Consider the following 24,335-nt stretch of genomic DNA (forward strand, 5'->3'; position numbering starts at 1 on the left):
TGAGGGCCTGCCCCGAGTTGACTGCTCCGGGTGCCAAGCGGATCGTACAGAGTGTGTCTGGCGGGCTGCTTCAGTGAAGGGAAAAGGAAAGTGGTCTGTGTGTAAGCGATACACAACACACACACACAACTCCGGAACACACATCACAATGTGAACTGTGGTCCTCCCCTGGGAAATGGAAGGATGGGTCATTTCCTTTTCCCTTTTGGGATTTTTGATGCCTTCCCAATTTCCTTCCTCTGTCTTGAATTAATTTCACTTAAAATGTAATTTTTAGCCCTGGCTGGTGTGGTTCAGTGGACTGAGCACTAGGCCTGCGAACCAAAGGGTCGCTGGTTTGATTCCCAGTCACGGCACATGCCTGGGTTGTAGGCGAGGTCCCCAACTAGGGGACATGCAAGAGGCAACCACACATTGATGTTTCTCTCCCTCTCTTTCTCCCTCCTTCCCCCTCTGTCTAAAAATAAAGAAATCAAATTAGAAATAAATAAAATGTAATTTTTAGAAAATGCCCAAGAACTCACCGCAAATCGAGTGAGGACGTAGGCACCGGCCCCAGTCCCCATGCCGATGACGCTCTTCAGCCTGAGAGCAGAAAGAAACACGCACGTCACGGAAGAGGTGGGCACCGCGAGCCCTGACCACCCTCCAACCCTCGTCCCCACTCCTGGTCCCCGGGGAACCTCGCCCACCCCGGTGTCTGTCCCGGTCCCCACTGAGGGTGGCTGGCAGGCGGGGCAGAGTGGGGGGACACACTGCCGTCCTGTCCCCTCGTGACCTGAAACGCATCCTGCTTCATGGACTCACAGAAGGCCATGACCTTGGAGGGACGCGTCCCCTTCCCTCACTTCCCCTCTGACTGAGCCCGGGCGGGCACTCAGGGACCGTCTGACATTGACGGGAAAGCCCATTAGCGCTCCTTCCTGCTCCTGAGCTATTTTTTGGGATTCTAACGCTTGGCAGGAAAAGGGACTGGGCAAGAAGTCTAAGGTGTCGTCCTCACACCGAAGGCTCGAATCAGAAGAAAAGGAGCCTTGGAAGAAGGAGGGCCTGGAGAGAGAAGAGTGGAGGGGTCAGGCCATGCGAGTCCAGCACGCTCCGTCGGAAAGACAAAGCGGGGAGAAAAGAGAAGGCCGGGAAGGATCGGGGGTGGGGTGGGGGGTGCTGTCATTGGGTGATGTTATCACTCAGAGAGCACAGCCCACCTTGCAAGGAGCAGGCTGCAGGAAGAGAATGTGAACATGGTGAGTGCGAGTGAGCCGAGTGAATCTCTTCCCTGAGCTCCACGCTCCCACCCCAATCTCAGCGGTCAGGTCAGATGGAGGCCAAAGGAGGGGCAGACGCTATATAGAAGCCACCCCTCCCTGCAGGCTGGTGGGGGGGGCGGCCCCTCGCTCTCACCCGAACTGGTGCAGCACTCCGGGCAGCATCTCAGCCAGCTGGTCCATGGAGGGGTACATGTACCTTGGGAGAAGCCACACACACACACACACAGGTGTTAGCGAGGGCCGGGACCCCGGGGGAAAGGGACCACGCCACAGGAACGGGCTCAAAGGGGAGGGACCACGCGGCAACCTGCCCCGGGCACCCAGACTCCCCATCACGTGCCCTGATAGTGCTCACTGCCAGCGCCCCGGTGAGCACAGCCTGCGCTGTGTAAGCAAGGACGGCTCCACCCCTAATCCTCCGCCAATCTCTTTGTGAAACAGCCCTTTACCGATTGCTTCCTGGGTGCCAGGTCCCGCCCTGGGCATCTGATGAGCACTGTAAGCTCATTTAATCCTTGCAACGACCCAGTGAGGTTGCTATGCTCTCCCTCCATATATAAAGATTATAAGTATCACCAAGGCTGAGGAAGTGGCTTTACGGAAGAGGCTATTTTACTGCGATAATAAAAATTAAAAGCCAGGCTAACGCCTCCCCCCACTACCTGCTTCCGCCCTCCAAGGCTTCCCTTCCCCCCTCCTGGGGCAGGAGCCCCCCCTCTCACCCCTCCCCCTCTCACCCCATGGGGAAGGAGGCAGCGCCGTCCTGCTGGCCAGGGGCGTCCACGTGGCAGACGGCAAAGTGCTGGGTGATCTCCTGCATGTCCTCAGAGTTGAAGAGGGGATTGTAGCAGGTTTTGTCTGGAGATCGGGCCGGGGAGAGAGGAGAGGGGAGAAGTAAGGCCGGAATGAACCAGCTGGCTCCGTACAAAGCGCATACATTTTGTTTGCTGCCCTTCCGTTGGGCAGAAGGAAACGAAACTCGTAAGAAAGAATGCCGACCTGTTGCTCCCCTGTCCCGCTTTCCTCTGGTGATGAAAGGCAAGAGTGAGCCTTGGGAAAGGAGAGGGGTGTGGCGGTGGGGCCGGTCCGTAAACTCTGCTGTACCCGCTGGTGGAGGACCTTAAACTTCCAGTGCGGCTACTCCACTGACACTGTCTCCCTGGGTCTCCCAAACCCTCTGTCGGGGACGCTGGCCAGGGCACGGGAGATTTTCAAACGGGGAGAAGCACAGGAGACAAAGCGCGGACCTCCCACTTGTTACGTGGCTGTGGGTGAGTCTCCTAATTGTTGACAGCCCGAAGCAAAGACGGCCAGCTGGTTACCAAACCAATTCTCTTTGCATCCCGGGCACACAGCTGGACTACATTTCCCAGCCTCCCCTGTAATTAGAGGCAGTCACGTGCTCAGGTTCTGGCCAATAGCGTGGGAGTCTTGCCTCTGCCTTGTAACACCTGCTACTCAGTCCTCCAGGTCTCTCTCTCTCTCTCTCTCTCTTCTGTCAGCTACCTGCCAGGTGCAGAGCCCTCTGAGGCTCCAGGGGATGGCAGAGCCATGGCCGTTAGGACCCTGGGGCCCTGACCCACCACGTGGAAGGAGCCACATAGAACGCCCCCCGAGTTGTTAAATGAGTGAGAAAGAACACATATCGTGTTAAGCCACAGAGGTTTTGGGTCTTTGTTAATGGCAGTTAGCATCGCCACCACCTGCGATTCCATTTCCTCATCAGAGTCAGTGAAAGAAGCTGGTCGCTGTCACAGTGCTGCCCAGGCATCTGATATATAACAGACACGGGCGGGGCGGGGGGGCGGTGCACAGGGGAGGAAGTAAGATAAAAGAGGCGTGAGAGTGAAGAAAAGAAACAGTTTTCAGTGACTGGCATCCTCTCCAGCCTCAAAGGGTGCTCATACACGGAAAGAACAAAAATGCAAACCAGGCAGCCTGTCAATCAAGAGCCAAGCGAGCACCCCGCTGGCTGAGCTCCAGTGCACAGAGATTACTGGGCCGGAGGGGCCTCCCCGTGCCTCCGAAGCATCCCGGGGAGACTCACTCCCATTCGGCCTGATTGTAGCACAAAGGGGCTCTCGTGCCATTCCCATCTGTGAAGAACGGGGGACGCACATATGGTCACACTTTCTGGGGATCCGGAGAATTCACAGTCTCCACGTTCCCAGCAGCCGCGCTCGGAAGAGGAGAGATGGGGAAGTAGTCCAACCGCCCGTCAGTCAGAGGGCGGGAGGGCAAAACATGGTAGATCCATGCAGGGGGAGATCGTTGGGCGGAAGAGAAGGAAGGACTGATGGATGCTACGGTGTGCATGACAATGGAAAACGTCACGGAAGACCAGTCGCAGCAGAAAGACGACCTACTGTGTGATCCCGTTTCTATAAAACGTCCAGGACAGGCAGATCCTTAAAGTGGCCCCGTGGCTGCCAGGGGCTGGGAGGAAAGGGAAAGGGGGGTGATAGACAAGAGGGGTTTTTTTCCAGCATGGTAACACGCTCAAGTTGATTGTGATGGCGGTTGCACAACTCGGAAAGTACTAAACACCATTGTATTCGTTCGTTGAAAGAAGTCATTGTCACACAGGCGGACGGTGAGGGCTCCCCGAGTTCCCAGCAGCTCCAGGCACCCAGACAGGTCCGCAGCCCCCCTGCAGTGTGTTCCAGACTCTTCTAACGTGCGGCAGGAGTTCCTCCCAGGGCCGCTCCAGAAAGCCCCCGCCGCCAGCCCTCCCTAACGCCCCTCTCCCCCCCTCCTCGGCGGGAACAGGCACACTAGAAAACCGTGGGTCCTCGGAACTTACGGTTCATGCCGATGTCGTGGTACGTGAGGATGACAGGCCGGCTCCCCTTGGGGGTCCCGCACAGGGTGACGTGAATGGAGCCATGCACAGTCTCGATGTCCTGCTCCTGAGGGGAGAGAGCGGACAGAGGGGGCTGTCAGGTGGGCCGCGCAGCCTCGGCGTGGCTTCAGCGCGGACGGCAGACACCAGGGTGCTGCCGGCTGGGTGCTGAGGGAGCGCCCAGTGCCCCATCTGGCCAGGAGCGCCCTGGGCGTGGGCAGCGATGCTCTGCCTGGTGAACCCCATCCCAGAGTCAGGCAGGGCAGGGCAACAGAAGCCCATGGAGGGAAAGAGGAATTAGCCCATGAGGGGGCTGTGGCATTGGACCAGGTCGGTCTCCCATTCTTTGAAATCCATGGTTGTCATTCTGAGGGACAAGTCTCAGAAAGAAAGGAGGGAGGGACCGAAGGAAGGAAGGAAGGAAGGAGAGAGGAAAGGAAGTCCTCTGAACACGGAGCCGCCCATCTCCCTGACTCTGCCCCCCCTCCTGCCTGCACCAGCACTGGAGAAATCCAGACCTGGGAGCCATGACCCAGCCCCCAGTGGGGGCCACGGATCATCTGCTGGGCCCAGCCTGGCCCTGCAGCCGCTGCAGGAACAATGGTGCATTATGGCGACCACATTCTCTATTGTCTCCCCGGCTGACCCACATGGCACCCTCTAAAAATAGGCCAGGCCAGGCAGTGTCCCCACCAGCCTGGGACATCAGGGTTCGAATCTAAGCTCCACCCTTCCGCAGCCCTTCCCAGCCCCCAGGTCTGCACCTGTAAGATGAAGAGCGAGCCACCTGGGCCCCAGGTTCCTGAGCAGAGGAGACAGGCTTGGGGTCTGGTGGAAAGGGGATGCTCAGTACACGGTGGCCCTTGGTGGCAGGTATGGGACACCCAGCTCTGGCTGGCATCTAGGATGTCCCCAGCAGTCCCCCTGGGGTGGGGATGAGTGACAGATGTTGACTTAAAATTACACAGCTGTGGAGCCAAAGCTAAACCTGTCCAAGAAGGCAGGGGCTGCCTCCGCTGTTTACTGTTACATCCTCAGGCCCTGGCCCAGCTGCCTGCTCACAGCTGGTTCTCGGACCTGCTGGGTAATGGCCGTCCGCGGGAGACCGAGGTCGAGAGAGGGGAAGGAGCCCTCCCCAGGTCACACGGCTGCGATGGTGCAGCAGGATCTGAACCCGGGACCGTCCGAGTCCAAAGCCTGTGCCCGCTGACATCTGGTTTCTACTCTGCGCCAGGAGCCGCGTGAGGGAAGGAAACCTTTAATGTGTGGCATGCACTGTGACTCTCGAAAGAGGGATGCAGTGAGCCAGGTCCCCCGTCGACGGGACTGTAGACGGCTTTTATCTCCCGGCACCTCTGCGAACCAGCACACGGAACAGAGAACCAACCGCCGCTCCTCCCCAGACGTGCATCCGGCCCCTCGGTCTCTGCCTGCCGCATCTTCATGAGAACAAACACCTGTTGCGCGGCTGCCTCCCGCAGCTGACGGCCAGTTCCCAGAGGGAAAGGCCAGCTCTGCCTCCGTCAGGTTCCAGCCCACAGGGGGCACCTAGCGGTCTGCGGTCTACACCACGTGCAAGCCAGAAAGTGCTGGAATGGCACCGGTCCCCACTGTCTACACCGCTTGCCACCTGCCAGGTGGTGAAGACAGCACCCAACACCTCTTGGGCCTGTACGAACTACAACGGAAGATGACACGTCCACCGTGCACCCGTGGCCACGCTGCCAAGACTAAAACTGAAGTAGAGATGATGGGGGAAATGTTTTGTAAATTGTAGCTTCCCCTCCATGGCCATTGTCATGGACACCTGTCCCAGGGACGATTAGTCTGAAGCCCCAGGGCCAGCCCCGACGGCTGGGTGGAATGACCCAGGGGAACTCGGAGGCCCCTTGCCGTCGCCTCCCTCCGGGACCCTTGCTCAGCGAGGCCCTAGGGAGACACTGAGGGCTTTGGACTCTAAGAGGATGGATGACACGCTTCCACAGGCCCCGAGTCAGCCGGCGTGCTGGGCTGCCCTCCCACAGTCCAGCAAGCCCAGGTCCAGGCATGGCCCGAGGGCAGGGGGCACCCGATGGGACAAGGCAAAGGAAGCTGGTTTTGGCTAATCAGACAGAGCATTAATTAAGTCAAGGCTTCTTGAGGAAAGAGAGGCACACCATGAGAACAGAGGCTCCAGACCACCATGTTTGTGCGAATTAACGCGCCCCTCCCCCGTCTTCCTGGCTCCGCTCCCGTGCCCGCAGTGGGGGAGGGGCAGGCCCGGTGGTGCCATCCGTCTCATCCTTTCCATGTGGGTAAGGAGCACATAAGGATAAAGCATGACCAGGAGGGGTGTGCCTGTGGCAGGAACACAAAAGCGTTTGCAGGGAGGACAGCCGCCCCTCCCTGGGCAAACACTCTGAAGCCTGGAGAGCCATTTCCCAGAAGGGAAAAGCCAGCCGCGGGGGCCGAAAGCTGGCGGCCACAGGCACACACCTGCAGGTAGCGTGAGGGTCCGGCAAGGTCCCGGGGCCTCCGAGCCCTGAGCCCCAGGGCTGCAGCAGGGCCCTGGGGCTACTGCCTCCCTTTCTCGGATCTCTTCACGCGGAGAAAGAGAAGTTAGAGTCGGGCAGTGAGCTGCTGCGGGCGGAGGGGCGTCCGCCTGGGAACGGGGCGAGAAGCGGGACCCACGTGGATGAGCGGGATCCTTCAGGGAAGAAAGAGCTCGGAGCAGCAGCAGCGCCTTTCCTGGCTTAGGGGACGAACAAGCAGAGGGGTGGACAACCGCCGAGCAGAGGGCGGGGAGCAGGGAGCAGAGGAGGCCCGCCTGCCCAGGCCCAGGCTGTTTACTTCAGTGACGCTCCCCCAGGGTTGCAGGTTAGAGAACTAAGTCCCTGGGGAAGTCCGGCGACTGGCCAAGGGGCACACGCACTGCCCCCAACCTGCTTCCATCCCCTGCACCTGTTCCCCAGGAGAAGGGTGTCCACTCTCGGTCAGCCTGGTGGCCTGGACTGGACGGGCCTGGGAGGACCCCCGCCATGGGGATGCCGGGTGGGGGCGGCGCGCCTCCCCCCCGCTCCACCAGGAGGGCGGGAGAGGGAAAGCCTCATCTTGCTCGGACCCCGATGAGCGCTGCCGCCATCTGCCGCAGGGTCAGCTCTCAGTCCCAGTGGCTGTCCCGGAGGGTGGGGGCCGGGGCGGGGTGAGGAGGGCAAGGATGGGAAAGGGTGGGCGGAGGATTTCCAAGCCTGAGTCCCGCCCACCTTCAGTCAGGGGGCACGAAACCAAGAAGCAACTGTGTGGAAAGAATGAAATTAGGAAAAGGTCACCGTTTCCATTTTTCCCTGGGAGCAGGGCTGCTTCCGAGAGCACAGGGACAGAAATCAGCACCTCCCCCGGCCCCCCCAACAAGGATCAGATGTCCCCCGGCCCAGTCCCACCAGACCCCGACCTCCAGAGCTGGAGCCAGACTTCAGGGGACCCTCCCACCGCCCTCCTGCCCCAGCACCCCGCGGCCCTGTGGGAACATCAGCTCACTGCCAGCAGAGCCCCGCTGAGCACACAAACACAGATTCCATGGAAACCAAATCAAATCAAACCCTCGGAATGAAAAAAGATCCAGGTGGAAGGAATTAGGAACAGCAAATCCGACAGGGCAGGCGATCTGGGGCCTCGGGAAGCATGACGGACAGTGGGCTGGGATCTGCCCGCCCCCCCTACCCCGTCCCCCTTAGTTACACGGACTTTGGCTCCAGACGCAGAGACGGAGTCAGAGCTCATCATCTATCTCATCGTGGGGTGACACTGAGCAAATCCCTTAAACCCTCTCTGGGCCTCGCGCTTCAACCAGAAAAGAAGACAGCCGTAATTCCTCCCTCGCCGGGCGGCTGTGAGGATGACGTGAGATGCTGCCGGGAGAGGTCAGCCCGGTTCCCGGTGCGCGGTCAGCGCTCGGAGACTTCGGCCATGACGGCCCCCACGCTCACTTCACGTTCAAGAGGCGGACGGGCCCAAACATGGGGCCAGCTCCACGGTGCCCCTTGGCGAGTTCCTTCACATCTCCAAACCGGTCTGCCTGTGCCAAGGAGGTGGCGCCTCCCCACCTTGGCAAGAAAGGCCTGAGCCAGTAAGAGAGCAGGCAAATATTCCTCCCCTCCCCTCCCCTCCCCTCCCCTCCCCAACCCTCCGCTCCTGTCCCCTCCCCTCTGCGGCCTCCAACCGAGCCTCCCCACCTGGAGCAGAAGGGGTGGGGCTGGATCGCAAAGCACCTGCCAGCTTGGACATTCTTGGGTTTGACTGGAATTCTAGCCCAAGAAAGGAGCTGGAACCCAAACTACTCCCCCCTACGCCGCCCGTCAGATCTGCAAACACAACCGCTGAGAGCCCGGTGCCAGCCCTTCCCTGCAAAGCCCGCTCATGCAGCGCCCTTCCTGTGGCCACAGCATCTCCGGCCAGCAGCCCGCCCAGCCCTGTGCTCTGAGGGCCCCGAAGCACAGTGCTGCGGCAGCCGGCAGAACCTCACATGTCTGGGCACCGGTCGATTTGCCTTACACATCACCCAGGCCAAGACAAACGGCGCACCCTAAGGTGATGTCAGCCACAGAGAGATAAGGCCACGAGGCCATCTGCTCTGTCGGCTGAGCTGCCTTCTGAGATGGGCCACCCGGCAGCTGCACAGCAGACGCCTCCCCCATCTCCTCACCGCTGTGGCACTCGGGGCTACGACGTGGTGTGTTCTGATTCTAGTTTTTACACACACACACACACACACACACACACACCCTTGACTACTCTGGAAAAGGAAGAGTGTGTCTGCCTGAGTTGGCCCTAACGCTGGAGCACCAAATGCTCTGCAAGCAGTGACACTGCTGCTCACAGACACAGGCGGGGAGGCGGCTTGGGTTCCTTGCGCTGGAGTCCCGAGGCACTGGCCAGACGGGGCCAGCTCATGCTCAGCGGGTTACACAGCACATCCAAGTTCTGTGCAAATTACTTTTTGTGTTGGACACAAAGGGCAAAAGTGAGCTGAAATCTAGGCCACAAGGCCCAGCGTGGCTGCTCCAGGTTTAGCACTGCAGTGACGCATCGTGGTGGAGGGGGCGGGGCGGGGCCAGACAGAGCTGGGTGCCATGAGGCCCCTTCCCAGCTGCTGGTCAGGGGAGAGCCTCGGTTTCCTCTTCTGTAAAGTAGGGAGGGTGGTGCAGTCCCAAAAGATTCAGCAAGGGAGCAGGGGAACGCCCGGGCCCCGGCCTGGCTCATCAGAGGACGCTGACACCCACAGCATGCAGGAGACTGTCCTGTCCCTGGGCTGGTAGACCTGGCTGCCACCCTTCATCAGGGCTCTGTCATTCTCTGTGCCCGGTCCTGGGAGCCGTGACCCCTCAGGGCACAGAGGACATCAGTTGTCAGGCTACGCAGCATCTTCCCAAGGACACCCTGTGGCGCCCCACAGCCACGGCGCTGGAGGCTGCTGGAAATTTGGGGGAACTTCCACAAATATCATGAGTCAGCGAGCTGCAGGAGCCAAAGCCAGAGTAACGGTTCTACACGAAGAGTCTGGAACCGGCCTCGACAAAGCGTCGCTCAGCAGCCAGACCCAGCTCAGACGCTGGGATTCACCGGGAAGGCTGGCGGGTGAACAGGGAGAACTCGCTCCACCCCGGCCGGCTCGGCACCGGGGCCGGCCAGAGCCCTGCGCATGCACTGCCGCCTCTGCCTGGACAGATCAGCCCCGAATCTTCTCGGGCCGCATGCCTGGCCCCATCTAGCCTTCAGGTCTCAGTACAACGTCACCTCCTCCAGAAGCCTTTCCTGACCCCTCACCCTAAGGCCACGCCCCATCACGTCAGCCGGCGCTGTCATCTTCCCAGTCCCTACAGTAGCTGGGATTGTCACGTTTGCTTAATTTTGCTTATGTTTGTGTCCTCCCCTGCTGGGGAGTCAGAGGAGCGGTTTCAGTCAAACGCAATGCTTGCGTTTGCACCCCAGCCCTACCCCTTTCCAACCCTGTGACCTCAGCCAAGTTACGTGACCTCTCAGTGCCTCAGGTTCTCCATCTGTCAAATGGGTATAAGATTTGTTTCAAGCATTAGGTGAGCAAAACGTGTGACACAGTCAGAATGACGCTTGGGGCATGTCCCATGCTCCCTAATGCTCAGCTCTTAGTCTAGAATTAAGTTCCTGATGACAGGGGCCACTGCCTGTCATGCTCACCACTGTGTCCCCAGCACCTACGACAACGCCAGGCTGACATTATTAAAGGCAAAGGAGCCACAATGGAAAAAGCGCCCCCAGCTTCCCGGGACAGCTGTGCGTGCCTGAGAGGGCTCAGCCCAGGCTGGCCCCCCCGCCTGCCCCAGGTCCTCCCCGAGGCTTCCTCCCAGGGTCTTCAGGCCCCCCCTCGGCTGATGTCCCGAGGGCGCAGCACCCCGGCCCGCCCCGGCCTGAGCAGCCTTCGAGGGGGCCTGTCCCGGGAGTCGGGGCCAGGACTCCAGGTCTCTGCTCTACCAACTGCCCGCGCGTGCCTGGGGCAGGAACTCGGAACCAGGCTGTGCAATGGAAAACAACACACGAGTGAGGGGTGAGCTTCACACAGACGACGTTTTCCTGCTTCCAGATCAACAATCGAGATTTCAAAGGTCTGCGGTAGCCACGTGATCCACCAATTCCACTCCTGGGTACACACCCGAAAGGATTCGAAGCAAGGCCTCAGACAGACACTGGGACACCCACTGTTCTCGACAGCCGAAAGCTGGAAGCAACCCCAGTGCCCGCTGACAGGGGAACGGACAAACAGCCCGTGGTCTCCACGCACGATGGGAGGGTGCCCGGCCTCAGAGAAGAGGAAGTTCCGATCCAGGCCGCAGTACGGGTGAACCCGAAGACATCCCGTGAGGGAAGTCAGCCAACCGCAGACAGACCAACGTCGTCCGATTCCGCCACCAGGAGATACTTAAAGTGGGTACAGTCATGGAGACAGGGAGGAGGACGGGGGTTGCGGGGCCACGGGGAAACGACCCAGGACTCCGCGTCTCGCGGGGACCGGAGCCGGTCCACAGGATGAGAGTGGCTCTGGGGTGGACGCCGGGGACGGCTGCCCAGCAGTGCGGACGCACCGACTGCCCCGAAGGGCACACTTACGGGGGGTTCCCATGGTACCTTTTAGCGTCTGTGGACTTGACCACACACAGACATGCCAAAAAAAGAGAAAAAAGGGGGTGGGGACTCACAACAGAGTCAGTAGACAGAGCACGGACCCAACACTGATGAGGGCGACACCACATCAGGGCCCCCGTCCTTGTCCTCCCTCCTCTGCCGCTGACGCAAGACTGGAGTGGCTCTCCTCTCCCCACTTCCCAGATGAGGAAACTGAGGCCGAGGGGAGCCGAAGCAACTCGCTCTGCGTCAAAGAGCCAAGAAAGGGCGAACCTCCACGTGCCTGAACACTGATCTTGGGGAGACACTCGTGTACCCATTCCTCATAACAGCCCACGTTTCCAGCCGCTCCCCCACTTTGCCCCCCACCCCCTCCAAGGACAGCGCCAAGACTCCCAGCCTCTGGACGTGGGTGGCGGGCCCGGGCCGTCACTGAAACACAAGGTCCAGGGGAAGAGCAGAGTTGCCTGGGGTGGGGGAGGGGGAGAACAGATGACGGAGACGAAGAGCTGGGATGGGCTGGAAGCGGGATACCTGGGCGACGTGCAGACAGAGGCTCAGGTGAGCGCATCGGCCTGCATCCCCCTGCACTTGCTCCTCTCCTCTTGTCTGGGCAGCCCGCACGACCCCACGGCGCTACGGTTCCCGGTCCCACCCCAGGGCCTGAAACCACCTGCGGGGCTCACACAGACTTCGGGAACACTCAGGGTCTGGGTTTACAGTTCCCGAGGTTCTGACCCACCCCCCGGCGGAGAGAGGCCAGCCCACTCTTCTTAACGTTTGTTCTTGGACAAAACTCAAGACCCACCTCCCCCAACCCCCACCCCCAATGCCCTGGGACCAGCCCGGAGCAGGGACGGAGCCAGCACGCCACGGAGCAGGCCGGTCCGCTTTCCCCAGCACAGCCAAGAACATCAAGCCTTTGCTTCTCCTCCCTCCCATCCGGGGCCCAGCCTACCCCAGGGCTCTCCGTTCCCCTCCCCCACACACCCCGCAGCTCCACAGTGTCGAAAGGGGGCTGGGTCTCCCTCCTGCTTCTACAGGAGTGACAGGCTTCCTTGGCCAGAACTTCCACCACCTTCCACCCGGGGAGAAGGAGCCAAGCGTGGGAAAGTAGCTTCCTTCTCTCCACTCGCCCCCAACGTCTGAACAGGGGTCTCCTTCAAACCAGTGGCAGGAAGGGGGGAAGAGAGAGCAGGGAGTGGGGGAGGGGCAAGGGAGTCCACGGGCTGTACTCGCCTGAACGTCGAACTCCTGCAGGAGGCCGGTGATGGTCTGTGGAGAGACAAGAGGGCTGGTCAGGGTCGTCGCGTTTGCTCGGCCGAGAAAGAAGGGAAGCAACGCACAGGTTTCTCCCAGCCCTGAGCCCGGGTCTACTCCCTAGGCACAGACAGACTTTCCTTTTCCTGTCTAAGAACAGGCCGGCAGGAAAGTAGACACACGAACTGGATGCCTCTTTGACGACAGCCTTGGTGAACAAGGATCTGAAGGTCTAAGCTGACCACCAGCTTGCGTGATCAAGACCGCAACGGCCTACCCACTGGTCTCCCGACCTGCACGCACGTGCTGCCCTTTTAAACCTCAAGCCTGACCACGGCGCTGTCCTTACATTCCTTCCCCGGATGCCCACTGTCCGGATTAAAATTCACTCTCTCGCGGGCAGACGTGGAGAGCGGAGACCTCTAAGCGTCCCCCTCGATCCCACAGTTCTGCGTTCCCAGCCCCGCGACCATCCTTCACCGGAGCTCTCTGGACTCGGGGGGGTGCGCAGCGAGCAGCATGGGTCAGCCAGCTACAGCCCGCCGCCCGTTTTCGTAGACGAAGTTTCACTGGGACACAGCCCACTCGCTCGCATTCCCTTCCAGCTGCTTTCATGCTGTCATTGTGACGCTGGATGTCGCCACACACGGCACGGCCCGCACAGCCTCAGACAGTTAGTTACTCGTTGGCCCTTTACAGAAAACATTTGCAGACCCCGAATGCGAAATCATCACGAGCATGCTGCAGCCTCCCCGGGCTTCTAAACCCAGGGTGCCGCCTGTCCCGGTGACCCCCTTCCTGTCAGAGGTCAGTTTCTGTGTCTGTGACAGACAGAAGGGAAGCTCCATGACCACGGACCTAAAACAGGGCAGCCACGCCCAGGGTCACAGAGGAATTGCACGAACCACCCAGGCACCGAGGCGGCTGGCCCGGCTTTGGCTCCAAGCCCCACACTTTGTAACTGTGTGACCGAGGACGAACTAACCTCCGTGGGGCTCAACGGCCTCTTCTGTAAAATGGGAACAACCCCAGAACCTGGTACGTAACCAACCACAGGGTCACCCTGCCAGGTAGCGTGGGAGAACCCGTGAACTATGGCCGCCCAGAGACAGCCAAGCAGCACGTACGCGGTCATGCGTGTCAAGTATGGTTTTTGAAAACATTTGGTTGACCTTAGAGTGTCTTCACGTTTGAGCCTGAGCTTTGCATTTTTGAAAAGCTGCATCACACAGGCCGCTTTGCGGCTCCGTAAGAACTGGGATGTGAACACCGTTTAAAAATACAATGTCGCCGTTACAGGAAATGTAAAGGCTTGTGGCAGCTCAGCCATCGCACGGCCAGTCCAGGATGGGCCGTGTGCACCCAGGCCGTGGGGGCAGGGGGGTGGGGCTCCTGTCCGACGGGGAGGCCTGGCTGACGTGGAAGGTTTGACCGAAGAGATGGTAAAAACTGCAGCAACCAGAGCCTGCGGGTGTGGCTCGCCTCCTCCACGCCAGACCAGGTGCCCACGGCTCCCTACCAACCGCACGCTCCCTCCTCACTCTGGCCTGTGACACAAGTCCTAGCATCACCGTGTTCAAGGTAGGGAACTGGGGCGTGAAGAGGTTGAAGGGTTTGCCTCTGCTGGACACAAGGCTGCTGCGTGTCCCAGCCAGGATCTGAACCCAGGCCCTCTGGTCCCAGAGAACGCGCACGACCTTCACCTCTAAGCTACGGGGTAGCCAGGGCCTCCGGACAGTGGGCTTCCTGCTGCATGTTCTGGAATCTCAGGGTGTTAGGGGTGAGGGGTGCTTAGGGGATCGCTGCAGACGGGGTCAGCGAGCTGGGGACAGAAAAGCCCTCGCGCCGAGTGGGCGAGGGGCCCGGCCCGCACGGCCACAGCACTCAGTGGCCACGCTGGGACTTGCACAGCTACATCTCGTCCCTTTGCTTTCCCGCTCAAGGGCACTTGTGGAAACAAGGAAGTAGTGGGCGTGTGTGTGTCTGTGTGTGTGTTTACAGTGCACACACACGTGTGTACACGCGTGATTGTGCATCTCCACTCACCTCCCCTTTCTCCACCAGAGGCTTCACCTCCGCCAGGTCCACGTCCTGCAGCTCCCGAGACATGTCCCTGCGGTCACCTGCCTGTGAGGGGACAAAGGCCGGGGGGTCAGCACGTCTTGCTGAGAGGTGTTTCCCGAAGGAAGCGAAGCCGAGGCTAGAACACCTGCCCAGAAGCTCTCACCTCCCGTGTCGCCCATTCCCGGTGACAACGAGGCCCCTCCCACCTGCGGTGCCAGCCCAGCCTCGCCCGCGGCACCCAAAGCTGAGGCTCACGGGAGGACGCAACTACCTTTCCGACAAAACCGATGGATCCACTCAAAACCAGGTCCTCACACCCAGTCCTGGCCCACCCCCACGCTGGGGGCATTTCTCGCCGCATTTTAGAAGGAGACCCGCATGGCAGACCCCAAAGTCAGGCACCCCCCCCCGTTGACACCCGAAAGGGGTCGGAAGGTCAGAGGAGGCCCACCACGAGCAGGCAGGGCACAGACTCCACCCTCTCTCCCCCTCCACGCATCCGTAACAGAGGGGTGGCCACAGGACACCGTACGCCCACCTCTGGGCAGGGCTCCTGGCTACGTGCTGGGGGCACAAGGTTCCGGAGGGGAGGGACCTGCCGGGCTTGACGGTAAGTAGGATTTTCAAAGCAAAGAAGCCAGAGCAGCAGTGCAGGATGGGGGCCACAGGAGGCCCCCGCTGGCGCCGACACAGGCAGGAGCAGGAGGATCGGGAGAGGACAGCACAGAGCTGGCGGGAACAGAGTTCCAGACGGTGGGACGCTGCCATTAGCTACTCCCCGGGGAGCAAGGCTTGGGCGGTGACGTGTACTGACAAGCGCACTTCTGGGAGCTCGATCCGGGAGCGGGAGAGACAAACATTCATTCCTTCAGACGGAAAGTCAAGCCAGAAGCACGCAGTGCCCACCAAGACTCGGGATGAGAGGCAGGCAGGGCCAGAGGGCTGGGAGGAGGAGGAGGAAGTGACAGGGGGAGCCCAGGTCCCCCACCTCTGGCTCACAGCCCCAGGCCTTCACCATCCTGAACCGGGAAACCGGCTGAAAACCAGCCTAGCCGAGGCCGCCACATTGCTTCGCTCCAGGGCAGAAACCCAGGCCCCGAACTACCCAAGGCCCCCAGATCTAGTGACGAGAAGGAGCTCAAGCCACTGAAATCCCAGCCCCAGTGAACCAGGCCAAAGACCCAGCTCCTGGAACCCACAAGAATCCTCTTGGAGAGGCACCTCTCAGAGGGCAGGTGGCAGCGGAGCCTGGGCCACCTCCCCCCCGCCCCACCCCGGTGCTGACACATGGCATTCCGGGGGCAGATCCCCAGGGATGCTCTGGTCTGGGGCCCCAGTGAGATCTCCCCCGGTAGATAACCAGCCCCACAAGAATGCTTTTATGCGGCCTTTGGAGCCTAGGCTCCAGAACATTCTGAAAACAAAGTCAGTTTTATATCTGCGAGCATTCCTGGGCAGCGGCCAGCTCGGAGTCTGGAGGCATGAAAAGCCGAGGTCAGCTGGCCTTGCTAATTCAGCATGTTCGTGGCCCTGGACCGAGGGACACCTCGCCTACACCGCCCAGGGGGCCTTCCAGAAGCCCGGGCGATGCCTCCCTTCCTGCGGAGGGTGAAAGGGCTTCTCCTTTCAGGACCCAGGGCGAGAGTGCAGCCTGCCTCTGTCCCCTGGGTGCACTCGAGCAAGCCTTCCTCAGCCCCACCTGCGGGTTCCCGGGACACGTGGACTGCCTGTCTCACTACCCGGCCCCCCTGTAGCTCCCGGCGACACACCAGGTGCGACGCCAGGCCACAGCTCACTTGCTGAACAGATGAACAGTTACGCAGCTTACGAGCCAGGTTTGCACTTAAACTCAGTCTTACACGGTCACAGCCCACAGGAGTGATGTGCACGGAACCAGGTCTGCAGTGTAAGGGCTCAAGCCCACACCGTAGTTCGGCCCCATGCGGTCAGTGCTCCTTGACTTCCAGGCGCTGGGACCCCTTGAGACTCCCAGTGCCCACTAGGGTCCTCATCGTCCTTCGGGACAGGAGAGGGCTTGATCCCAGCCTTCACGACTCCCCAGACGTCTTTGGGGAGACCTCTCTGGCCCAGACCTTCTTTCCATTCCTACAGCCCAGCTTCCCTGACCACTGAGGCGGAAGCTGAAAACTGGCCCCCCGTGTCCCTTCAATACCTGAGAATGTGGGAGCTGGACGGGCCTCAGGGAGCCCTGCTCGGGCCCGGGGTTACGAGGAGCCTCAGCGACGAGGCCGCTGAGAACCGTCACAGTGTTCACGAGAAGGAGGGGCGATTCTGCCCCCACCCACCCCGGGGACGGGAGTCAGGTCTGGGGACCTTTTCCGTGGTCATGACTGTGATACGCTACGGGCCTAGTGGGCAGAGACCAAGGATGCAGATAATCAGCTCATCACCTTACAGTGGGCAGCACCGTCCCCGGAGCAGGACTACCTGTCCCAACCTCAACAGCGCTGAGGCGGAGACACCCCGGTCTACCCCAGCGAGCACCCAGTAAGCACCCTGGGACTCGGGAATCTGCAGGAAGACTGAATACAGCAGAGCAAGCTTCTGTACTCTTTGTCCCTGGGGGCAGCCTGCAGTTAATAAGAGCAAATGCCCTGGCAGGGAGGGCTGCGCCCGGACCTCTGTCTAGGTCAGCGCCCGCCGTGAGCAAGGCTGCTCGAACTGGGGCTGCCGAGCGCACCCCTTGGGCCCCTCCACGCCCCCCAGTGGCGATGCGCAGGAAGACAGCGGGCTGCCCCCTCCCGCCGACCTGGGCCAGGTGAGGGCCAACCCTTCTGTCTCTGTTGCCTTGGCCAGAGAACTCTGTGAACTTTTATTCTCGAAGCTGTCTGTCTAAAGGGCATCTTATAATGAAGTTCAATAGAGAAAAACGGGTTTACCAGACAAGGTGGGAGGAAGCTGGCATGCTTTGGGTAAAGCCAGGGAAAGGACCTGGCACCCCTAGTGGCCCCTGGGGCTACCCCTCCCTACCAGGTGCCCCCTCCCCCATGAGACAAGACCTGTCCTCAGAGACCGCCCGGGTTCAGGAAGCCCAATTTGAAACAGTTATTAGTTCGGAGGCGGCTTCCTGCGCCAGGTACCCAGGCGCCCAGCACTGGGCGGAGCACCAGTAACAGCTTTGTGGACGAGCCCTGCCACGTGACAAGCAGGGGACATGGCCATGAACCACCAGGCCCACTCCTGCCCCGTGGAGGGCTCCTGCAGGCCCTGGCCTCCCCCGGCACCTGCCACTCATCAAGCCAATCGGAACAGTCCTGTCCCCCCAGGAGGCCACGCTGTCCCGGAGGGTGGGACAGAGGTGGCCCCCACGACCACTGCACCTCCAGGGCACAGCTCCCCACCTCCAACTGCTCACACCAGGGCGGGTCACCCCTTGTGACCGAGGCTGGTGTGACACTGGAGGAGGGTCAGCGGCCCCCTGACCTCAGCCCACTGGTGCCAGTAGCAGCCACCACTCGCCCCACCCCACCCCACTGCGAGACACAGACCGTCTGTGGGCTTGGCCACATGTGCTCCGGGGCTAAAACCACCCCCGTCACTGATCGAGGGCAGTCCTGGGTGTAAATGCAGAGAGTGCCTGTGAGATGCAGCTCTCATTTAACCCAGTGAGCGTGCACACACGCCCTGCACACACACACATGCGCGCACACCCTGCAGGTCCACCGGGCAAGGAGAAGCTGAAGTCCCGGGGCCCGAGTGACTGGCTGTCCTGAGAAGGCGCCGTCAGTGTGGCCAAGAGTGGGGGGCCTCTGACGCTCACCCTTACTTCTTCGCCACGTGCTCCCTCCACAGGTGTCCTCTCTGGGGTTCCGATTCACCAGCCCAAGACTGTGAGGCTCACTCAAAGAAGCGGTTCCCACAGTGGACACGGCCTTACAGGCAACACTGACCTCCTTCGCCAGGAGGGAGGGACAGCGGGGAGGTGACCTGGTGTGGGGCGCTCTGGAGCCCACGCCCAGGGTTCAGCCCCCAGCAACACGAGGTCCCTGTTGGCTCAGCAAGTTCTCTCGCTGGGCTCGAGACCAAGCAGTGGGTGCCAGCCCATGCCCTTCTCCGCTGCCCCCTGGGAAGTCCCAGTGCAGAATGTCAGACTGAAAAGGGACAAGGCCATCAGCGAGCAGACGGGGTGACAGGGCCAGGCCACCCTCACCCTGTGGGTGGGAGCCCCAAATTCACCCCCCAGGCCTCCCCCTCCACCGCGCAGGGTGCTGGGTGAGGAGGCACGCCAGCCCCGTCTCCAAGAAGTGCAGACGGAGTCCCCTCCACACGCGGGATCAGGTCAGGACAGGGCTCCGCCCACTAAAACCCCACTCAGTGCCAAAAACTGGACTCCGAGTCACCCCACCGGCTGCCACACCGGTTCCTATCCTCACTTCTTCCTTTCTCACTTCCCTCTCAAAAGGAATTCAGAGAAAACCGAAGGCAGACAAGTCGCAGGTAGCCGGGAGCGGGAAGGAAGGCTGAGGGTCTGCAGACCGCGATGCCGTCGTTGGTTAGCTCTGTGATCCCCAGCGAGTTCTCTGCCCTATGGCCACAGTTTGCTCATCTGCAAAATGGGCATAACTACCCTGCTCCCAGCGGGAATCAGTGCGGCTTAGATTAAACACTGGTGCACAGAATCTGGTAAATAGCTGCCCAATTAATCAGTGCAATTTCCTTCCCCGGTTGCCTCAGAGACACAGGGACATCCATGAGGACACTGCCCGTGTTTTCGACGCCGCTGGCCTCTCAGTGGCCCAGGGAGGAGGGGCACACACCGAAGACGTTCAGCAAATGTGTCATGAGTCCCCAGTGATCGGGCCCAACGCACCCACGTGGGTCTCCTCCCCCTGAGCGACGCGGTCAAGGAGCACTGAAGGCCCAAGGGGGCGGGGCAGATACCTCTCCGCTTCAGTGGGCCCAGGAGACAGTCAGCACTCAGCTGCACCCCGTGGGTCCCAGGACAAGCCAAGACTGGGGTTCGCTGGGAGGAGGAGAGGCTGTGAGCCCGAGGGCCAGGAGGGCAGTGGGCAGAGGCATCTCAGGTATCTGAGGCCACCTGAGATTGCGAACCAGTCACCAGGGGAGTGAGGGGACACAGAGCTGGCGGTTCCCAGAAGCCTCGGAGGCGCAGCAGGAACACCGGCCTAGGAGCCAGGGCATGGGGACCTGGCCTCGCTCCAGCCACAGGAACTGGACTCACCCGCTCTGTGGGCTCAGCCTCCACCTGTCACATGCTCGGCCCGTGCTGCACAGACATCGAGTGGCCCGTAGGCAGCTCGGGGCAGAGGGGAGCCCAGGCCGGACAGGGCTGCACAAAGATCCCGTGCACCCAGGGGCCTCACCGGGGCGCTGCCCAGCTCAGCTCTGCCCGGGTCTGCCTGGAGGTCCCTGCTCTGCTCCTGACCCCAGCCCCCTCCCTGTCCATGAGCCAGGAGCCTCTGTCCAGCGCTGGCACTTCTCTACTCAGCCACTAGGGGCACCCCTCCAACACCCCCTTCAGCAAGCTCTCCTGAGCCCCTGGAACTTCTGAGAGGTGGACAAGAGGCCGAGTCCGGCAGAGAACCACCCCTGATGGGGGCTGGGGTGTCCGGGACACACCTGTCCCAGCACGACTGGCCCCAGGAGGCCACGGTGAGACCCCGCACAGGTGCACCGAGAGGACAGCAGCAGGAGCTGCTTCTCCGGGGGTCCCTGGGCTCCGCCTTCCTTTGAGCATCACAGCCACCCTAAGAGATAGGCACCATCACGCTCGCCCTTCCATGGGTGGGGAAACGGAAGCCCCAGAAAGGTCAAGAAATGTTCTCCAGGTCACCAAGCATCTAGCCGGCACAGGTTAAAACAACCCTTAAGTTGTAGCTGCCTGTGACATCCGCTTGCTCTAAACACGTGCACACACTTAGTCCAGGAGGGGGCCCTGAGGAGGGGGGCTTCTCCGGCGTGAGTCAGCGGGGGGCCACCTGCTTCTCTCTCCACCCCCAAAGTCACCACCGAGCCGCCGTGAGCAGGCCAAGCTTTGGGCAGAGTCCACATCTTAGATTTTCTATCGTCCCTTTGGAGTACGCAGGAGGACTCCTGTTTCCAGGTGTCCCCCAGGGGCCTTCCTGAAGCGGCCAGGTGGGTCCTGCGGAAGAGTGGTCACTGCGTCCTTCCGTGCATTTCTCCAGGAGGCCGCGGGGAGAGGGTGCGCATCCCCATGCCAGCCTCCGGGGAGGGACCGGAGGCTCGAACGCTAAGGGCCACGCGACTCCCTAAAGCCTGACTCCCCCCTCCCCTTTCCCTGGAAGGATGGAAAACTCACTCCTTGGAGGTGGATGCAGGTGTGGAGGGGAGGGGCGGGCGGGCCTCAGCCTCCTGGAGTCCTTCAGTGACACAGGGACAGAGGGCGACGCAGGGAGATGGATGACAGGTCAGCGTCGACTGCGGCCGCCAGCGGCCGGCCTAGGTTTTGTGCTCTCCACAGCGCGCCTGGCTGGACGCCACAGGAGAGCAGTGCTCCTCCCAGCACACTGGGTTCTTCTTCACAGGGCAGAGCCGAGAAGAGGGCTGGGGACGGGGGACCGGCGTGCGCTGCTGCTGCTGCTGCTGCTGCTGCTGTCCGGCTCACCTCTTCCGGAAGGCTCCAGGGAACAGCCCCATGTCCCCGTGAACCTCAAGGAAAGGGGCCTCGGGGTGCGCCCCGGCGACCCCACCTTGCTGCGGGCCTGTTCTTTTCTCCTTTATTTGCCAAGGAGATTTGGACATCAAGCTACGCGAGACGGTTTCTGGGCTTTCTGGGTGTTTTCTGGACATTTTCAAACCCAAGGCTCTGGGGAGGGCGAGGACGTTGGCGGCCTTAACTCTCAGTGTTTTCTCTTATGTAACCAACCTCGTCAACAATCTGGACCTTCGAGAAAGTTCTCCAGGGCTCTCAAACTCAGTAAAATGATGCTTGGGAAGACAAAGAAACTAGCGGTTCCTCCAGGGCCTGGTGACCCTGAAACTCCAGAGCATCCAGAGCTCTCCGATGATGAGAAAGGAGCACCCGCGGAGCAGGTGGACACGCTGGGGGCGAGGCAGCAAAGGACCCAGAATCCCCCGTCGCGTGGAGCCCAGGACCCACGGAGGGTCCTCTGGGAGAGGGTCTGGGACAGGGCGGCGGGAGGCAGAAGGGGTCGGTGGTCCTTGTCTCCCACCCTCTTCTCTGCAACACCCCTGGGCAATCTTCCAGCCGGTGCGCAGGGGTGTTCTGGCAGCGGGAACAATGGACTCGGTGACCGAGGGGACGCATGTCATAACCAGAAGGCCACCGGACAAGCAGGAGCCGCCCAGATGGCCCGGGACAGAGTTTGTTGAAAGCCCACAGATGAGGCCAGGATGTCCACCCGGAGCACCGGGTTCCCTGGGTCCCCAGCGTCCCCCGCCCCTCCATACACTTTCCCTCCACAAGCCGAGCCAGCCCAGCAGGAGGCCACACGAGTGTCTGGGGAATTAACCTTGGGCTCTGCGACAAAGACTGCCAGCCAGCCTGCTCCTCTGTCTTCAAGTGTAAAGAGAAGGGGCCAATGAGAGGGCAGGCCCGGGACCAGCCTGAGCCTGGGAGGCAGGCGGGGCAGCTTGAAATGCACCCAGGAGTGCGGGTCCGCTCCAGAGACAGGCCCAGGTCCCCGACTCCGGCGGCCAAGGAGCTGCCCCGAGAACGGCGGTTGTGAGAACTGCGGACAGGCACCAAGTGGTGTGCTCGCAGGCCGGCCACTGCCGTCGACTCCCTGCCGTGCACGAGCTCCATCCACAGTCCACGTCCTCACGGGGCAGTGTGTCAGTCTCACTTGATCGGGGACGCCCCTAATGGCCTGCGCACACTTCTCTCTCTGGCAGGTCTCCAGCCAGCCCACCGTGGGGTCAGGGGAGACAGCAAAGGCTTTCGAGTCCGTCTCTCCGGGTTCAAAGCCTGGCTCCTCCACTTGGAGCCACGCGGCTACAGGCACGTCCCTTCAGCTCCCTGGCCTCGGTTTCCCCCGCCACTCGGTGGAGCCAGAGCAGCCAGGGCGGAGCTCTGACAAGGACGGAAGGGGAAGAGGGGACACAGCCGCTGATCTGGAGAGGGATGTCCTGCCCCCGCCAACCCCCCACCGAAATCTTGGATGGCTGGTTGGCAGTCACCCGGGCTGCCTGTGGGAGGCACAGGGCCTTGGACGGGACGCTCTGGAGCCGGGTCCCCTGGGAGAAGCGCACCTTCAGGACCTCAGAAAAACGCAGTCGGGTTTTCCTCCCCATCCACACTGAGGCAAGCTCCGGCCAGGAGGTTCCAGCGCACCCAGGACCCCCAGCGCGGTTCGAATCTGCAGTCCCACCTGGAGGGGGCAGCCTGAACCCAGGCAGCCACCCCTCAGCAGGCAGGCGGTGCCCTTTCTGTCTAGGCTGATTGTCACTCGAGAATGCCCGGCTTACCCTAAAAATAAGTCTGTAAACAAACAATCACCCCCATGCTGCCTGGAAAGTTTTCTCACCAGAAACTCACTCGAGATCCACTTTATCACCCCTCTGACAACCTAGCACCTTTGACCTCCTGCAGTCCCCCCGGAGACCCCAGCAGAGGGGCCTGGGGAGACGAGTTCCAGTCCTACCGGGGCCTGGGTGAGTGCCCACGCCCGGCCTCTGGGCCTCAGTTCCCATCTGCAACGCGGGAAGGTGGACCAGGAACCTGAGTACTCACCGGGGAAGGAGCCACACTCTCCACTCGGTGTACGTATTTGAACTCCTCCCAAGTGCCAAGCCCTGGGCCAGGTGCCAGGTTCCAGGGCGAGGCCAGTACAGCCCTCCTCCTCGCCCTCCTCGCCCTCCTGAAGCTCATCCTCCAGCAGGAGACGGGGCAGGGAGGGGGGGCACAAAGCTAAATTGCAGGTCAGGGGGCACTCCAGGTTTCGCTCCTTACACCAGAGCACTGCTCCTCTGCGGGTGCCTCACGCTTCCTGAACTCCCCCCCCCACCACGGCCCCCACCCCGTGCCACCCGGGGGGGCTGTGCTGGGGGCCTTCCCTACACTTCCACCCCGGCTGGCCAGCCCCTGGAAGGTGGGGGCGGGGGCGGGGGCTGGCTCTCTCTGGGTACCTTGCTGATTTCAATTCCCCTTTGGGAAACTTAGCAAAGACTCCAAAATTTCTATACAGGGGGAGGCTGGGCTGGGAGGTTTGCCTTGAAACTGGGTCTTCACAGCCAGAACAAGGTTGTATTTACATATTTTGTTCATTTGAGGTGGCTTAGGGGAAGCTTCAGCGTGGCTGTTGGGTGCTGTGAGGAGACTGAAGTCCTCTTAGGTAGCTGCTCGCTGAGTTCTCTGAATCTTGGGTCTTTCTCGGTTACTTAAAAGGACCAAACAAACTGAAGTGCCCAGGACATCTGTGAAGCAGAGTTTTTCTCTGGCACAAGATAACCAGGGGTCCCCCCCCAGATCCCCCCATACCCGCTGTCAGGCACCTCCCCTTCCAAGCCACAGCCAGGTGCTGCCCCTGAGCCGCAGGGGCGTCTGACCACAGAGGCAGAGACAAACCAGCTTCTGCCACTAATTTGACAGCGGGGGACAGCGCCTTTCCCCCTGACCTCACCACGTCGCGCACGCCCTGCCCGAGGCTGAATCAGAGACCGCGGCGGATCTCCCCGGAATGTCGGAGCGATTCCAGCTGTTCTCTTCCCTGGAGAGCAGGACAGGCGGGTGGGGCATCAGGGGCGAGAAGGAAAGCTGGGGAGGGTGGGCGGAGGCGAAAATGACGCCACTCCTAGCCCCAGCC

The 24,335-nt window shown here is 61.2% G+C and overlaps 1 protein-coding gene across 2 annotated transcripts in view; it reads right to left on the bottom strand.

The window, feature by feature from the left end:
* NDRG1 (N-myc downstream regulated 1) overlaps positions 1–24,335 on the bottom strand; it is a 40,041-nt gene that overhangs the window by 14,812 nt on the left and 894 nt on the right. Inside the window, exons 1-7 of one of the 2 annotated variants that reach the window (XM_045861590.1) lie at positions 24,153–24,239; positions 14,551–14,631; positions 12,484–12,519; positions 4,072–4,177; positions 2,006–2,126; positions 1,402–1,464; positions 525–585 (exon numbers count right to left, since the gene is read on the bottom strand). In XM_045861590.1, coding sequence (XP_045717546.1) covers positions 525–585; positions 1,402–1,464; positions 2,006–2,126; positions 4,072–4,177; positions 12,484–12,519; positions 14,551–14,613 — 450 coding nt within the window. In that variant the 5' untranslated portion in view covers positions 14,614–14,631; positions 24,153–24,239. Of the gene's footprint in view, positions 1–524; positions 586–1,401; positions 1,465–2,005; positions 2,127–4,071; positions 4,178–12,483; positions 12,520–14,550; positions 14,632–24,152; positions 24,240–24,335 lie in introns of those variants that run through there. The other variant, XM_045861589.1, reaches the window with a different exon arrangement.

The sequence above is a fragment of the Phyllostomus hastatus genome, unplaced genomic scaffold (assembly GCF_019186645.2).
Source record: "Phyllostomus hastatus isolate PE091 unplaced genomic scaffold, TTU_PhHast_1.1 phas_scaffold_21, whole genome shotgun sequence".
Lineage (NCBI taxonomy): Eukaryota > Metazoa > Chordata > Mammalia > Chiroptera > Phyllostomidae > Phyllostomus > Phyllostomus hastatus.